This window comes from Malaya genurostris, chromosome 2 (assembly GCF_030247185.1).
Source record: "Malaya genurostris strain Urasoe2022 chromosome 2, Malgen_1.1, whole genome shotgun sequence".
In the NCBI taxonomy this organism is placed as follows: domain Eukaryota; kingdom Metazoa; phylum Arthropoda; class Insecta; order Diptera; family Culicidae; genus Malaya; species Malaya genurostris.
Window position 1 is genome coordinate 29,449,674 of NC_080571.1, and position 16,714 is coordinate 29,466,387.

General features: G+C 40.1%; 2 protein-coding genes across 5 annotated transcripts in view; one reads left to right on the top strand and one right to left on the bottom strand.

Moving 5' to 3' along the window:
* Positions 1-16,431, bottom strand: part of LOC131427455 (E3 ubiquitin-protein ligase Nedd-4-like) — a 34,870-nt gene extending 18,439 nt beyond the window's left edge. The window contains exons 1-5 of one of the 4 annotated variants that reach the window (XM_058590655.1): positions 16,236-16,431; positions 15,741-16,121; positions 5,489-5,650; positions 5,103-5,426; positions 4,799-5,035 (exon numbers count right to left, since the gene is read on the bottom strand). In XM_058590655.1, coding sequence (XP_058446638.1) covers positions 4,799-5,035; positions 5,103-5,426; positions 5,489-5,650; positions 15,741-15,923 — 906 coding nt within the window. In that variant the 5' untranslated portion in view covers positions 15,924-16,121; positions 16,236-16,431. Of the gene's footprint in view, positions 1-4,798; positions 5,036-5,102; positions 5,427-5,488; positions 5,651-5,737; positions 5,941-15,740 lie in introns of those variants that run through there. The other 3 variants (XM_058590654.1, XM_058590657.1, XM_058590656.1) reach the window with 3 other exon arrangements.
* On the top strand, positions 3,255-4,595 carry LOC131427457 (lumican-like). Its single transcript, XM_058590658.1, is given in 2 exon segments — positions 3,255-3,330; positions 3,412-4,595. Coding segments are annotated over 2 exon segments (1,014 nt in total). The 5' UTR covers positions 3,255-3,307; the 3' UTR covers positions 4,403-4,595.
* Positions 16,432-16,714: the final 283 nt, after the last annotated feature.

Consider the following 16,714-nt stretch of genomic DNA (forward strand, 5'->3'; position numbering starts at 1 on the left):
TTTCAAGTCGGAAATTATGTGTCCGGTTGAGCCCCGCACAGGCAATTCATTTTCAAGACGCAAAAATATTTTTAATTTCCATTGGATTCAACCTGGAAAGAATATTTGTAAACACTAACCAGACCATCATTATAATGCAATCATATATATCCAAAAAATTCAGTAAAAACCCGGAACGTTTTGACACAAACACGATTTACGCCAAACTGAGTTGACTTGGCGTCATCCGCTTAACTGACGCCCGTCTGTCACATAAAAACGAGTATACAAAGTCAATCTCTCTATCGAAGTAATTGCTGAGTTATAAGATACTTTTGCTGTCCGGTTTAATCCAGTGTCCTGCCTAGCCCCGGTTTGTAGTCGGACAGCTGAACATTGGGACTGATATATTTTCCGAAGGCTTCTCTTCAAAGTATCCACAAATCTTTCGACTAAACCGATGGATTGCGGATGGTACGGAGCGATACGAATTCAAAGTATTCCTTGATCTATACATAATGCTTGAAATTCGAGAACACTATTATTTCTGGATTGCCAAATGTTGCGAAGGTTTTAATCAGTAGTTTGATGGTGGGTTTTGCTGACGTTGGTTTTTTTTTGAGGTACTTCAGGCCACTTAGAGAAGGGATCAACTATTACTAGAAAATAGACTCCTTCTACGCGACTTGCAAAATCGATATGTATTCCGGATCAGGGTTTGGCAGGAGTTAGCCACGACTCCAATGTCGTCTTTGTAGGAGTCTTGGCTGCTGATAAACATGGTGTGCAGTGTTTGACGTAGTCTTCAATGTCGTTGTCGATACAGGGCCAATAAACAAACTTTCTTGCTATAGTCTTCATGGGTACCATTCCGGAATGGCCTCGATGAAACTATTGCATTCCGGAATTGCCTCGATGAACATCTCAGGAACAATGACTATGTCGCCAAACATTACACAACCGTCGACTAGGCTGAACGATTCTCGTCTGTTGTACTTTGGAAGGCCATCCGTCACGAATGCGCTTGATAATAGTTTGAAGTGTGACATTTGTTGATGTTGCTTCCTGCAATGCTGCTAATGAAACCGGAATCTTTTCTGTGGCGTCGGAAAGAATATCTGATAAGTCTTCTCTAGAGTGATTGCTGCGATGACGTATTCGTATTGCGTACAGCCACAAAAGGAGCAGTCCATTCGGAGAAGTCGACAGGCTGTATTATACCAGACGTTTCCAACTGTGTTAGTTCGACGTCCCCCAATGGAATGGTATTGAAGGGAACTGATCGCTTGGTACAGAGATTCGGTTTGGAATTTGATTTCAGAAAGACATTAGTTTTCCTGCAATGTCCCATGGAATCGTTAAAAACTTCTGCGTGTTGCGTTTAAAAGTTACGAGTTCTCTGCCCGATAGAATCTGTTGATTGCAGACCGAATTGATGGGAACTGACTACTACTTGAAAAGTTAAATCCAGTCGAGACAAAGTATGTTGAGATTGATAAACGTTGTGACGAAACATCCTCCTTTTTCAGTGTTACCGTCGATGGTGATGTCGCAAAGAAACTCACCAAATTTCTTGGTTTGTTCGGTAACTTCTTCTCTTTCACCAGAAAAAAATCTGATTTTGGCTTGGAAAAACACTTACAGTATTCTTCCATAAGATCACTGTGGTTGTACTGTTTGCATTGGTGGTTCGAGAAAGGACAATCTCGAACGAAGTGCATTTGGCCGCATTGTCAACAAGGTTCGCGAGGTATTTTACCTTCCGATTTTGAAGACTGCTGCTGATGAGAATTTCCCGTCTCCGGGACTGCGTGCACAGTTGGTTTCGAGCTTGATTGACGCTCGATCATGGTCATGTGACCGCCTTGAGATTGTCGAGCCGTTGGTCAGATTCTGGAGGGCTACCGGAACCATCTGCTGTTTCAGCCTCAATGCGAGAGGGTAAGCTTGTCTGTTTAGCAGTGACACAGACAAACACCAAGCACTTGAACTGATCAATCTTCATGTTTTTTAAATGGAAGTCCTCACACGACTTCTGATTTCATCAACTGCAAACACTGGTAGCGCTGATGCTAACTTCTGCCGAAGAGCTGCCATCTGGAAAATTGATTGTTCGAGGTCCGCCATTGATTCAGATTTCTAATCCTCGTCGTCAATTTTTGTATCCGGAAACGCCCGGAATGACCCTATCGGATTGAATACTTCTAGCTCTTGTTTTATTGGAAGTCAATCAAAGAATTAAATGAATGAGTCAGTTGATATAAGATCGTTGGTTGCTATGATCCAACATTTCTGCTGCCAACTACCACACTTGGCATGTTCGAACCGTGGATTCTCATCTATTTCACGAACTTGACTGTGGGAGTGGCTTGGATTTTCCACCACCGCGGCACACCAGCCATCTCGATAACCACTTGATAGATTGTAACGAAATGTTACCCTTTGCAAAACGTTACGCTCTAAACTAGTATTTTTCCGAAATTTCTTACTCATGCAATAAAAAGTTACAAAAAAAAGTAAATGTTGCATTTTTTTCGAGTACAGCCCTTGCACAACTACGGTGCCAACAGTTAGGGACCGCCTGTAAAATTACGTAACCCAAAATTTGGAAAATTCCTAGACTTTTGTAAACCGTTTTTAAATACCCCGGTGGGAAAGAAAAGTTTTCCTCTAAAAGTGGTTCAAATGAACAATTTTACGGAAAAGAGAGTACAGCGTCTGAGATGTCTTGCCTTAGGTAAAGTTAAGCTGATGAAATATGTGTTTCGGAATGGGTTGACTAAATTTTGCTGTCAATTTGTTTTTAATAAAACTAATTATGAGAATACGTAGACTTTGAATAAACAACTCCCCCCTCCTTTGACAAACGTAGACTTCGACGTAGCTTCTCGAAAAACCAGTTTACAGAAGGATTTATTCTATACACGAATACTTCGATCATGCATTTCTACTGGTTTTCTATTCCTGAAGCAACTTGAAATAAGAATATTGCGAAACTTACACAGATAAACTTTTGTTGTCTTTCTGGACGTAAACATAAACGAAATGTCGTTCGTAAAACAAAAATTTCTCACCTCTCACACATTTCAATCGCGTATTGAACATTCTACGATCGGTCGTTTCATGTTTTTTTTTGCATTTTCACTAGGAACTTCACCAGAGGCACGTCATTTTACATTCAAAACAAACACTTACATACCGTTAATCGAAGCAGCGTAAACTCTAATAAATTGTTATCAAACCTCGCATTAGCTCTCAGTAGTAACCGGCTTGCCACTACCAGCGTCTACTTGGCAATTAGTCGCTATTACCACTCGAGTCAAACGAGATGAATGCTGCTGGTGCGCTTAAGTACGGGGGAGCTTGTTACTTAGTGCTAGTCTGCCTGTACAAACTTATTAAATCTAAACCCTGTTTCTTTATTTTTTCAAGGTTTATCTTCGTTGTCCTGCTCGGATCTATAGCACAAGCCACGACCACAGATAATCACACCTGTCTTCCAACGAGCTACAATAAAATCTGCATTCTGGAATACGTCCACTACAATCGAAACGACACGACGAGTCACATCTTTCCCAAAGGACAATCGCACATTCGGATCGGCAGTGAACGATGGTTTAACGGTATCAATTCCGTCATTCGGAGCTTCGATGTCAATCTGTACAATGAGCTCGACCGACCGCAAGCCTTCGAAGTGGTGAACGTATTAATGACGTCATTAGAAATACCAAGAGCTCTCCAGCATGGCAGCTTCGCCGACAACAGTCTCAAAGAATTTTCTATAGAAAATACCATAGGAGAGGTGTCGCTAACATTTTTGGATCTCTCCAGTAATATGTTGTCCAACTTGACCAACATCAGCAGCCTGGTAAATCTGGAATCGCTCTACCTGTCCAACAACAAAATCATAACCATCGAACCGGACGTCTTCGCCAATCTGACCCAGTTGAAAGTGCTGCAGCTTCAGCATAACAAACTCAAAGTTATTCCTGCGCTTCCCCGAAGTCTCAACTTTCTCGGATTAATGAAGAACGAAATCCGCACCCTTGGCTATAGTCAACTTTCACTGCCATTGCTGGAGGTGTTCAACATCGAGCGTAACTTACTCGACGAATTCGACGCACCGTCGCTTCTGCTAGCAATGCCAAAGTTGAGAATTGTTCGTCTGGGTGGAAACAGATATGGTCTCACGGTTCTGAGGACAGCCATTGCCGTCCTGCAGCAGCACAACGTCAGCTATCAGAACATTTTGGACGATGATGCCTGCTACTACGGTAGCAAACTTATCGAAGGGGTTTGTATGTGAGATGAATACTGGAAAAACGGATGGGCCAAAGCGACCGGATTGAGCATCCTTACCGTGCTCGTTGCCTGCTTGTTCGTATTGGTTAGCCGGTGGATTTTCAAAGCGATGAATCGATAGAAAGGAATGAGCACTGCTGATACGAGATACGCTGGCTGAGTTTACATAACGTAACATCATCAAACGACGGCAGTTGCGCTGCTTTAATCTGCTGTCTGCTGTTCATAGTCTAGTGAATATTTTACGCAGTACATGATTAAAAAGTTATCAGCATAAACGAAGAAATAAAGTGAATCATTCTTGAAAAACGTCAGTTGTGATAGTTGTGCTAGTGTGATGTACATACAAATACCGTTCAGAGTATGAGTTTTAAACCGCCGATCGAAACAATTGATTTTACGTTTGCCATTTTTCCTGTAACAGTTTGAGAAACCGTTCTCACCTTAGAAGTTCAAGTGGTTCAACAGCACTCTCATCTATCAAGACAAACAAGCTCCCGAAAAAGTAAACACTTACCGCATTACTATTGGTACCCTCGGTATCTCCCGGGTCGTTGCTAATGTGGAAACGTCGCTGGAAGGCAGCTGCCATTTCGTTGATGCCATGCTGCGGTGGGGCCGCCGTTGGCCGTTCCCACTGTGTCGTGCGGGCAATGTGATTCACATAGTACGTTCGTCCGATGGCATCCTGTCGTTCCTCCCATCCGGGCGGTAGAGCATCCACGTTCGGAACCGCAGTAGGGACCGCTCGAAACTGTTTGCAATAGAGGATCGGATTAAAACTTCTTATTGAAGGCACAACACCACTGGTAACTATTTACACTAGCCAATGCTGACGGTTCCGCGGTTCCCCACGAGCTTTGCTCTCCCGCATCCTGGTCTCGTATGACCGCATGGTAAATATCCAGCGATCCTCTGATTTTGGATCGCAACATGCCGGATACTTTTTTCGGCCGAAGTGGATAATTTTTTACGGCTATCGTTCGACCTTCCTGTTCCCGTGGTAGATTGATAAGAGTCAGCTCCACCATGCCCAGAAAGCCATCTCGCGTTAGCCGATTCTCGTCGTACACCTGGAAGACCAGTTTGTGTTCGTTGGGCTTCACCCGGAGGGTGAATTCTTCGTTCCATACCGGATTGAGGGTCTGCGGAAATATTACAGCATTCAATTTCAAAGATACTACTACTTTCCTACTCAAAGCAATACCTTTTTCTTGGTCTTTGTAACCATGGAATCGATGTTCACTTCGCCAACGATCGTGTTGATGTCCACCTTGACGTACGGGTCACTGTTGCCGAAAATATCTTTCTTGGTCAGCGAGTGAGCGGCCACCACTTTGATCCGCACCAAACTTGTTTCCTCGTCATTCTGTGAATGGTAAAAAAATAACGTACGGATATTAAAAGTGATTCATCATTACGAAATCGTAAAAAAAATGATACAGATGCAAATTACCGTAACCATCGCGGGTCGAAAGATCCCAGTAGGCTCTGCGAAAACTTCCCCAAATTAGTGGTACTGTCAAAACTGTGCTTTCTATCTTCTAGTCACAAGACTGCTTCATTCTGAACCGAACGGGAAGAGAAACAGTCAACCGTAGGTGCTGTCAGTCGATAAACTGGTCGCCACAGCCAGACAACAGTTGCTGTGCTTATCACTGATAAGCGTCAACGGCAACGGACGACGATAACACATATGGTCTGATAACGGCTTCGTAATTACTTTACAACCTCTGCTCTGGTAGTGGTAGCAATTTACGGTGTGTTTTTACAAGAATGTTTTGTATCTGTTTTGCCGATTTGCACGTTGTGACTAAGCGAAACTACTGAAATCGTTCGACACATGTTTTGGATGGAGAATCGATACTGCTTATCGGTAAACGGGATAGAGTGATAATCAGTTTAATCTCGTAACATTAAATTCATGCATAAGCGAAGAATTGCAACGTGTCAGCATCAGTAACCCCTGCATTGGTGAGGGTGGTTCAATGGTAATCGGCGAAATCTACGCAGTATCAACTTAGTTCAGATCTGGTAGACAACAGAGAAAATTAAGCACAGCGAGCAAGGTGGAGACTCAAGAGGTATTGATAACTTGAGTGGCCGGCATCAAAAGGCCATGAACCGATATCAAAAGTACGATTTCGTCGAGCGTCCGTCATCGGTACGGAACGTCAACATTAGTTTATGTAATTCTTATGAAGACATACAACGTGAACGTCACGAAACCTTGTGATGTTTGGCACGTGTGAACTTTTCGGCAAATATATACGGTATATTTACACCTTTCCGGTCCGGTTCAGTGCCGGATCAGTTCTGTGCACAAACGGTAATATTCGTTCACGAGATTTCAGTGCGTATTTTTACACTTGGACGGCTCAGTACCGACACGAAACGGTTCCGGACAACTGTAAACACATGCATTGAAACATTTGAAGGAATATTACCATCTGTTCACAAAACTTAGCCTGCACTCTAAAAAATTTTGAATTTTACAGGTGACTTAATTCCTCATACGATGTAATTCATAAAGATCTAATTTGTCAAATGACGGAAAATTTTATTTGTAATGACTTAATGTTAGAATAGCTTGAATTTTACTGGTTTCGACTGTAATTTGCATTCTGCTAGCAGGTGCGACTGTATGAATTTAAATGTACCTTTTACCAACCAAGCAGATGTATGCTTCTGTGGCTCAGGCGATTCCCGAGTAGAGTGTGAGATTAAAAAGAAAACTCAATCTGATGTTGTGCTGTTCGTATATATCGATTACTTAATTTGCTATCGTTTTAGTCGTTTTAACGGTTAAAAGATCAAAATTGAAAGCAAAAAAAAATGCTGTGTGACATCAAACTCGAAACTAGTTTTGCTCTCAGTGAAAGCGCATTGAAAACATAATATGATGTAGATTTTCTCGAAAGGACACGTCACGAGCATAATCTAAAAATAGAACAGCCAAAATAGGTTCGGGATAGTATACATTTAGGCGATACTACTCGCAAACAAGAAAAAAGATTTTATGCAATCTCCATATTAGTCGCAAGCAAGAAAAAAGATATCATGCAATATTTCCTCCACACTACCGCGGAGAGAATCCGGTTTCGAACTTAGGTGTTTTGGAATGCGAACTTTTTGCGATTGCTATTGACGGTAAGTGCTAGCTATCATGAGATAGAAAATGTTCGGTTATATGACAAGCAGTGTTGGTTCACAAAGTTGTATTCAGGTAGTTCATGTCAGTGCACACTCGTTGCGTTGCTTCCATCCCGCATCCACCGTGAATAGCAGTGTGGCTATTTGAGCTCAGTATAAAAATGTTCTCTTTGTCCTTCTCATATCCAAAGATGTAGCATTCAAATATTATAACATTAAATTGAGTTATCTACTTGATCTCAAACAACTCGCACTTGTAATCACTTTGAAATACGAATTTAGAGGCTCTGAAGACCGAACGTTTTACAGTGAAGTCTCCTACAACACAGGGAACGTGAATTAGGAATCCGACAATAAGGTATCCCAGATCTCTTCATTAAATTTTTAGTTCCTGCATAGACTTATAATTTACGATCATTTGATGCAGAATTAGTCCTGTGACTCAAAATTATGGATATTTAGTTAGACGGTTTCTTTAGAAAAGTGTATTAAAGTTCCCAGATCTATTAGATGATTGATAAAATACTTCTCATAGTATCTAGCGTTAGTGAGAATATGAAACAGCAAAATGATAACACAATGTGATATTAATTGAAAATTTGATGAGTCGATATCATATTATGATTTCAATCTGATGTTGCTATCATAATCAAATATCAATTTGTTCTAATTTTGATGTTAGACTTTATTCGGGCTGCTATTTTGTCGCGCACTAATTTGACATTTCTCTTCCCTACTTCTAAGAACGAAATTCGATGCGGACTCGACCGAGATCGCCATGTTCGCAAAAAAAGGGTGTTACCAATGATTTGTTCGGGAAATGTGAGATTATGATGCCTTTGCCTGCACTAAACCTGATCGGAAAGGTCTGAATAATCCATTCCAGCTAATGTTGGCTGACGCTGACGTTCCGGAGACGTCCGAATCGAATATAATACAGCAAAGAACATCACAAGGCTAGGCTGATTGGTAAGGCGAATAATAGACAGAACAGCTCAATCAATGGGAGGATATAGATAAGCAATATTGGCTGTAATTTATTCAAAAGGCTGTAATTTATTCAATTCTTTAGTATTATATAAAGGTCTTACCTTTGTTTCTTACATTTTCAGTGTTACTCTTCTTTTTTTTTGGTATCACCGCGGTTGTTTTAGGTTAACTTTCAGTACATTGATTTTAAATATGTATTTCACATCGTTTCGGTAATTATTTTAGATAAGTACTAATTATTTATGAGATACCGCAACTCTGTACAATCGATTCCACTCACTACGTGGTATTAGGTTTTTACCGTCACTTATAGCAAATTCAGCAGCTAAGAGCAAATTCAGCAGCTAGAAGTTCTATATGGAAGATCTTTAATAGTGATGGGCGAGCGCTCACGACTCGTAGCAATGAGCGAACGAACCACGGCTCTTCAAAATTGAACCGCGGCTCTCAAGCAGAGTTGCCATTTTAAAATCTGCGTTTCAACTTGGAAAATCTGTGTGCCTGTGTACGCCCAAATTTGATTGCGTTGTTGGTTAAACGATGATGTTTTCTAATGAAGGTGTCAAAAATACATAGGAACATTTATTCAGCAGTGAATTTTCAAAGAATTCTGTCGTAATAGGAGAAGAAAATAGATTTTTTCCAAATGGAATGGCAACTGTCAAAGATGAACTTGATTCATCGGCAGTTCATTTGGGTCGTCATCGTGCAAAACGTGCAAAACCTAATTAGGTTTTTTACCGTCACTGCTAACCTCAATCGGATGAACACATTTTGACAGTTCAGCATTACTGATTGTAAACAGACTTTAAAAGTTTAATAACATTTGTTAATGATTCGATACGGTTCGTTTCAACGATTCATTAAATCAAAGTGGCAAGTTATGAAGTGTAAAGATGATTGTTTGAGATATGTTCCTCGATTTTGTTTAAGCTTGTTTGTAAACAGTACCGCTGAACTGTCAAGGATAAATTTTTGTTCATTTGTGACGTCACGATAAAAAATCTAATTAGCCTTCTAACGACAGTTCGACGCGTAGATTGCGTTGTTGTTCAAACGATGATGTTTTCTAATGAAGCTGTCAAAGTAAATAGAAATATTTATTCTCGAGTGAATTTTTGTTTATTCATTTTCAAGATTGATTTCTTCCAATTGCATTTTGAACTCATTTATTTCAATATCCCGCATGAAAATAAGTCTATTTTCTTTACATTCGAAATTTTTGGATAACATTAGATATGTTGACCAATGTTAGGATCCGGAATTTCAGTTCGCTTTCACATCTCATTCAAGTCAGTCGATAAAACAAAACCGCTTACGTTGGGGACAGAAGAAACCAAGTACAGTATTGTGTGGTGAACAATTGAACGACCTCGAAAATTAGTGAACCAAACGAACAAAAGCTACCGCCGATACGAAAGAATACAATTATTGTTGACTTCAGGCAGCCAAAATTCGACCTTCGATACGACAACTAAATGGTTTGCTTAAGGAGCAAATGCATCTTGACATTAAACGTGTGCATTGACTTCAATGCAATAAGACAAATAATGTTGTTTACATCCAGTTTTATAAAGAGTTGTATGCAATTCAATTCGCAAAAGACAATAACAATGTGCACTATGTGGAGCACGAAAACATTAAGTACAACATTCCAGTATATATGAAAGATAGTTCTATAGAAGTGCGTGTGCATGATCCTCCCTCAAGCGTCATCGATCCTTATATTCACAAAACTATACGGAGACATTCTCTCTATCGAAAAAGAAAAGTGGAAGAACTTTTTCCCCTGTATTCAAAATGGCGTACGTTTGTTACGCATGCGCTTGAGAAGATCTATACCTTCTTATGTGACTTTCCGTCAGGATACAAGAATCCCGTGCAAATCACTTGTTACCTATGACAGTCAGATGGCCACATGTCTATATTGCCAAAAAGCTTAGTGAACAGCGGTAAGCCATATGATAAACGTGTCTTGAAATTTCCATACGAAATATTTATATATATATACTTGAAAACTTTTTGGTTATAATGTTGTTTTCTTGAAAGTAATATATTTTATGACTGAAGAGTTTTCATAAAATAATAATTTCTAATGTTTCGGAGGGGGTTTGAACCCCTAAAACGAGGGATATCGTCGACATCCCCCGACCCTTGAAAATCATCCTTAGCTCCGAAACAATTCTATTTGTTTGCACTGTGGTGCTCCTTACTTGTCCGGATTTTTCCGAAAATGTCTCTTGAATGCGTTCTTGTTCTCAAAGGTTTCTAGCTTATTCATCAACGATGACAACTAGATCGCCTGGTTTTAATGGTTTGACTGCATGGATGGATATCTTTTTGATTGTCGACTTTTTCGTCCGATAACTGACAATTTGCTCCAATGAAATTGGTGTCTTTATCGGAGAAAAGGTCCAGAGGCGCGCCTCATTATATAAAAAGGTTGCAAAGTTCCAACCTAGAAACCACTACTTCCGGTTTATGCGACATCTTTAGATATGCTTGAATACATGAACCTCAATTTCGTCCAGCTCCTGAGGCTGATGACCACCAAAACAACATCGAGGTCTTCATAGTTTGTCAGGGTTTGGAATATTCATTCACTGGTGAATGAATATATAGTTTCCATTGCATTGTGAGCGAACAATTCCACCGCTCACAAAGAGGACACCTTTCCAGCCAAAAAGAACCACACAAACAAAACGCTAGTCGAAGCAAATATATTCCACATATGCACAGATGGTATAGTGTGCTGGTATTAGTGTCTTCATGAAGCACAGAAGCCGTGAATATAGTTTGCTCTCTCGTGGTCCTGAACGTCGTTCTTCTCACAAACACTTCATTGCAAGCTAACGATCTTCACGGGGCTAGTAAGTAATGAAGATTATATACTCAGTTTTCGCTAACAGGCTGATGACTGGCTCTCCGACGCGAACGGCTGTTAATGATGACTTTATGCCACGAAAACTGTTGCATATCACTTATTCAACTCGTGTCAAGTTAGTAGAGGGTAATAATTCTTAGTTATACTTGAATATTATAAACAGAAGTAACAGGAGCGAAGCAATTCGCAATGGCGATCTGATGATCTCACCAAATACTGCAAACAAACAAACGCTTCGTTTGCTGGCTGTTAGAGAGAAACTAGCTCCTGAATTCTTGTTACTTGTGTAAATCAAATTCCTGCTGAATAGTGTTTAATTGGGTTTAATCGTAGTTGTGCATGACAGGTAATCAACCAGTAGGATGAAAAATAAGTTTTTTAATCAGTATTCCGCGTTGAACATTTTTTCATTGAATTTTCATTGTGTATTGCTATGAGCTTCGAGAGCTGTAAGAAACACATGTTACCATTACAGCAAAACCTTCACTCTAATAAACGCTCGAGCGGTGGCAGTGCACACCTGTATGTGTAATTCTGTATAAATGTGAATCGCGTTCGGACCTCGAAGAAACATGCGACAGTTAAGAGCCAGTCATCAGTCTGCTAGCGAAAACTGAATATTCAATCTTCATCACTATCTTGCACCGTGAAGCTAATTTGCTTGCAGTGAATTATGGGGCTAGAGCTTCTCTCTTACCGAGAGAAGGAGAAACAGTAGTAGGGGTGAATATTATTCGCTCTCTTCTATTCTCGTGCATGGACAGCCACTTCAATAAAGCAACAAGGCTCACGCTTCCTCAAAAGCGACATGATTCATAAAGCAGATATATTCATGAATATCATACACAGTGAAGCATGTATACTCTTCTTCACTGCTTCATTCATCCAAACCCTGTAGTTTGTCGATCTTATCGTAACCCTCGATCCATCTTCTCCATAGATCGTTTAGGTACTCCGAAATGGGTTCGTTCCAGGACGCCGAATTTCTTGCATTAAAATTCTCCTTGGACCACAAAATGTGCTACGAATCCCAAGGAGTCACACAGTTCCAATACTGTCCGAAGCGCTGTGCGGCACTACAACACTGCCATTTGAAATGTCTTCAACGGCTGATCGATCGAAGGTAAAGCAACTCGTTGACGGAATCCACACAATTCCTAAAACTTGCTTATCTAATCCTAGAGACTTGTTAATCAACGAACTGGTTTCTCCCACACGATCGAGCAGCGGAGAGAAAATAAATACGTTTTGTCAGTTACGTCACTTATACCAGTATATCTCCGGAAGCGGAAATAATAGCCACTTGATCTTTTTTTCCCCCTTTATGGGCAACACTGGCCGAGGGGGAGAAATGATAGCCACTTGATCTTCGAACTTTATTCACAACCCAATTGTAGCTTTCCAAGTTTGTTAAAATCGGTTCAAGCATCTCCGAAAAAATTGTGCGGAGAAAATCTTTAAAAAGGTGCACACACAGACATTTTCCGATCTCGTCAAGCTGAGTCGAATGGTATATCACACTAGGGGTCTCCGGAACGTCGATCAAAAGTCGGTTTTTACAGCGATCCTGTTACCTTTCTATAGAGAAAGGCTATACACAAATTTTTGCAAAAATTTAAATGACAAATCGAAAACTTTAAACAGCTTCCGGGGGTGGCTTTTCACACCACCATGCAAAGAATCGCCTTTGCCGAGCATTTCCGAACAAAAGAAATGTTAAAATTTCCGAATAAATATTTGAATCGGCAAGGGGGACGGGTATAGCGTGATGGGTAAGTCGATGCCTTTCACGCAGCCCGCCTGGGTTCGATTCCCAACCCCGCACATAAGGTCAGAAAGTTTTTCTGGCCCGAAGAGGCGAATGACATTAATGTTAAAGCCTCTATAATTGAAACAAAAAAAAAATTTGTATCGGCAAGCCATATGTAATTGTGGTCGAAAATCTAAAAGTTTTTTCCTCGACTCTATCAGTAAGAATGTATACTAGGAAGAATATCTGCGAAAAGAGTTGGTACTATTTATCTGAAGCCTCGACTCTCCAGCTTTTGGGCTCCAGCTTTTGCTCAGAACTTTGCCCAATAGTGAAGTACTAGGCTCTAGTTAAGCGGAAACTCTTCGAAGCTAGGAAGCAAGCAGGTGGTACCGATAGTTTCTAAAGAGAACGGAAACCTATGACGGGTGTACCATAGAGAGTTAAAAAACTTTACAGAACAAAGGATTATCACCACAATCATTTGTTCCTAATCTACATACAACACTTTTTTGTTGAATTATGCATACATTTTTTATGCTGCTATTATTTCTGGAATTGCTAGCAGTTCGAACCTTAACTCATTAGATTGTTTTTATTTTAAAATTGGTAAATTTATTGGATTGTATCTAATAAAGATAAGTGAACACGAAAATGTTGATATTATTACTTAACGTTACTGAGAATTGGATTTTAAAGAGATTCCATAAAATGTCCCATGTTTTTCTGCTGCACCCTGTACTCAGGACTACATAATTCAGTGAGTAATCGCTTAGTTAGTATAAAAGTAGTCAGATAACATCTCTGATTGATCAAAGCAGAAACGAATCTGTAAGAGAAATCCAAATGTGAAATACAAGTAACAATCGAAGTACCGCGGGAGTTTCGCATGAAAGTCGACAGAGTAAATGTTGAATAATTTCAATTTTAAGAAACACTTTCCAACCACATTTTGTCAACATCTTCATGCTCGATTCCGTGTACAGTGCGGCACTCTACTTTTCCAAAGAAGCGACCACGGTCTTCGAATGTCATAGCCAGCCTTCAACCACAGACTAACAGACAGGACACTCAAATTAGATTCTTCAATAATTTTAACGGTCATTTCGAATATTCCTTTATTTGGGATAGTACTCACATGTGTCATGATGGCGCCACGTTACCCTATCAAAACATTCTGTCTGTCATCTAGACTGTGTTTATTTTTTTCATTTACCAACAGAGTTGCCATTCATACAGAATTACCTGTAATGTATTGATTTGTATACGTCCATGCGAATTTCATGCAGGTTACAGATTTAATACATATTGCCAAAACTATATACAGAATTGTGCCTACTTCTCATCCTCCAACTCAATACAAAATCGAACCCGTTTTGTTACAATATTTATTTGCTTCTGGTCTGCCGCCACTTAATTTCGGGTGTAAATTACCAACACAATAAAAAATAGTCTAGATGAACAACGTTGAGAAAAATTTATGTTTACCTTCCAATATCGCTAAAAAAGTTAAATATATTATAAACGTAATCCAATAATTTTGCTGTGACGAATATTTTGATGAAATCAGGCATCCCTGCAAGCAGCTGATCGGTGTTGACAAACGAGGGGAAACAAATTAGTAAAAAAACTTTTACATAACACAAGGGGTGTACAGATAGTAAATAGTTCGCGCAGTACAATATAGGTGGAACTAGTGCATCACGAAAAATTATTTTTATAAGAATTTACTCATACTGTCATGTCTGTTAGTCTGTGCTTCAACGTTTACTTTGCAACGAAATTTCTATGACAAAACATAAATTTACAACTACTTTCTAATGTAACTAGTTCAAGGAACCGCTAAGAGGGTTAGTACGAAAATATTCCACATTTAGGTCATATAACTTGTTCTCTAAATCAACCGATCAATATATTCTGTTTGCGCTACGTGTATCATGTCGATTCACATTCATCAATAGCTCACTGTTCGTACAGAAACAAGCCGTCCGACCTGTTTCAACTAAGTCTTTGAATTTAATAAAACAAACAATAGTGTCGAAGATCCATGGAGCTAGTGAAAAAGTGATGTTAAATTCATATCGTTTCGCCGCCACCGCCACGAAGCATACAGAAACTGCGAACCATCGCCCCATTACACTTGCTTATCAGATTTTTAATTATCTGGAACACACTAATTAACTCAAGGTCACCCACAAGTTTGACCAGTGAAAATAAACGATCTACAAGATAGATACTTCTACCGATTGCTCTCGGCATCGAAAACGGGGTTTTCCGGGGCTCGTCACTCAACTCAACATTTGTTTCATATCTCTAGAGCCCTACATTGTCCAAATTGGAACCGAATTCTCAAAACGGTCAACATTAAACCACAACAGCCTATCCGCAGTAAACCTGCGCGAGAAACATTTACCGAGTTTAGCTCTTATCTTATCACAGATTGCATTGCAATAGCGCAATTCAAATTCTCCGGTTTTTAAATCGTGTCGTTATCACGGTAGGGCTTACTGCCACTTGATTGTCAAAGAAAAAATGTTATACATTCCTCACTAGAATTCCTACTTCGTCTCCTCCACAAACATAAAAAACAAAACCACCGGGAATCGAAACGACTGTTGTGCGAGTCTTTGTTCTGCACTGGTGCGCGTGACCTTTGAGTGAATTTTTAGGTGATATACTTACGGCACTGAACAAGGATCCCCTCGGTGTCGAAGATGCGAAAACCAGCGAACTACCGTAGGCCGAGTTTCCAACCGATTGAGCCCTTCGACGGGGTGGTCGCTGAGGCATTGCAGCAGACGCAGCGGATGTACTTCCGCTCGATGTCATCAGCGATGTGTTGAAAGGGCTGAACTGCGATCTCATCGTTGTTTTCTATCGAGTGACGGCTTTTTTTCTGTCTCCTCCACGGAATTATTTCTCAGATTACCTACATCTACGCCTCCGAACACCCGCACAGTATCTTTTATCAAGATATTTGCTTCACGATTGCACAAGAACGTGTTGACTTACACTCCACCCAATCTTGTCACTACATTTGTTTTCCGTGGCACAATGACGCGTCTGCAAAAGTATTTCGGATCTTTAAACTTCAACCGAACGAGCTGAATTTTCTAACCTAAGGCTATTGCACTACGCAAAGACACGGGCTTTCCGAGAAAACGTTTCCAAACTCACGAGATATCCTTGAACTCCCAAGAACACAGCTGCTGCTTCCACATATTCAAAGTTCACAAAAGAAAATTGAGACAGCACAGAAACACACCAATGACAGAAGCACAATCACTGGACCTGAACCTGTTTCTGTCTGCAATTATCAACTTCGCAAAACCGTGAAATCGCCGTCAACCGAACTTGCCAGCGGTTCTGTTTTTCGTTCTCGACATGACATTCGTTGCCAGTGCATTTCATTTGGAGTAGGCACATTAAAACAAAAGTGCTCTTAAAATATTGTCTACACGCTGTCAGAGAATTAGCTAATATTAAATGTTTCGTTTCATTATTCAATCGATTCACAGAGTGGTAAGGATTTTTTTGCAAGGGAAAAAATGTTTGAACTTAGATTTTTATTTCTTAATCTTAATCTTAACACTTCGTACAATTGTGTGACATCAAGAATTTCGTCTCTCGCAGATGGCTCTCCTCATTTTTCTGTT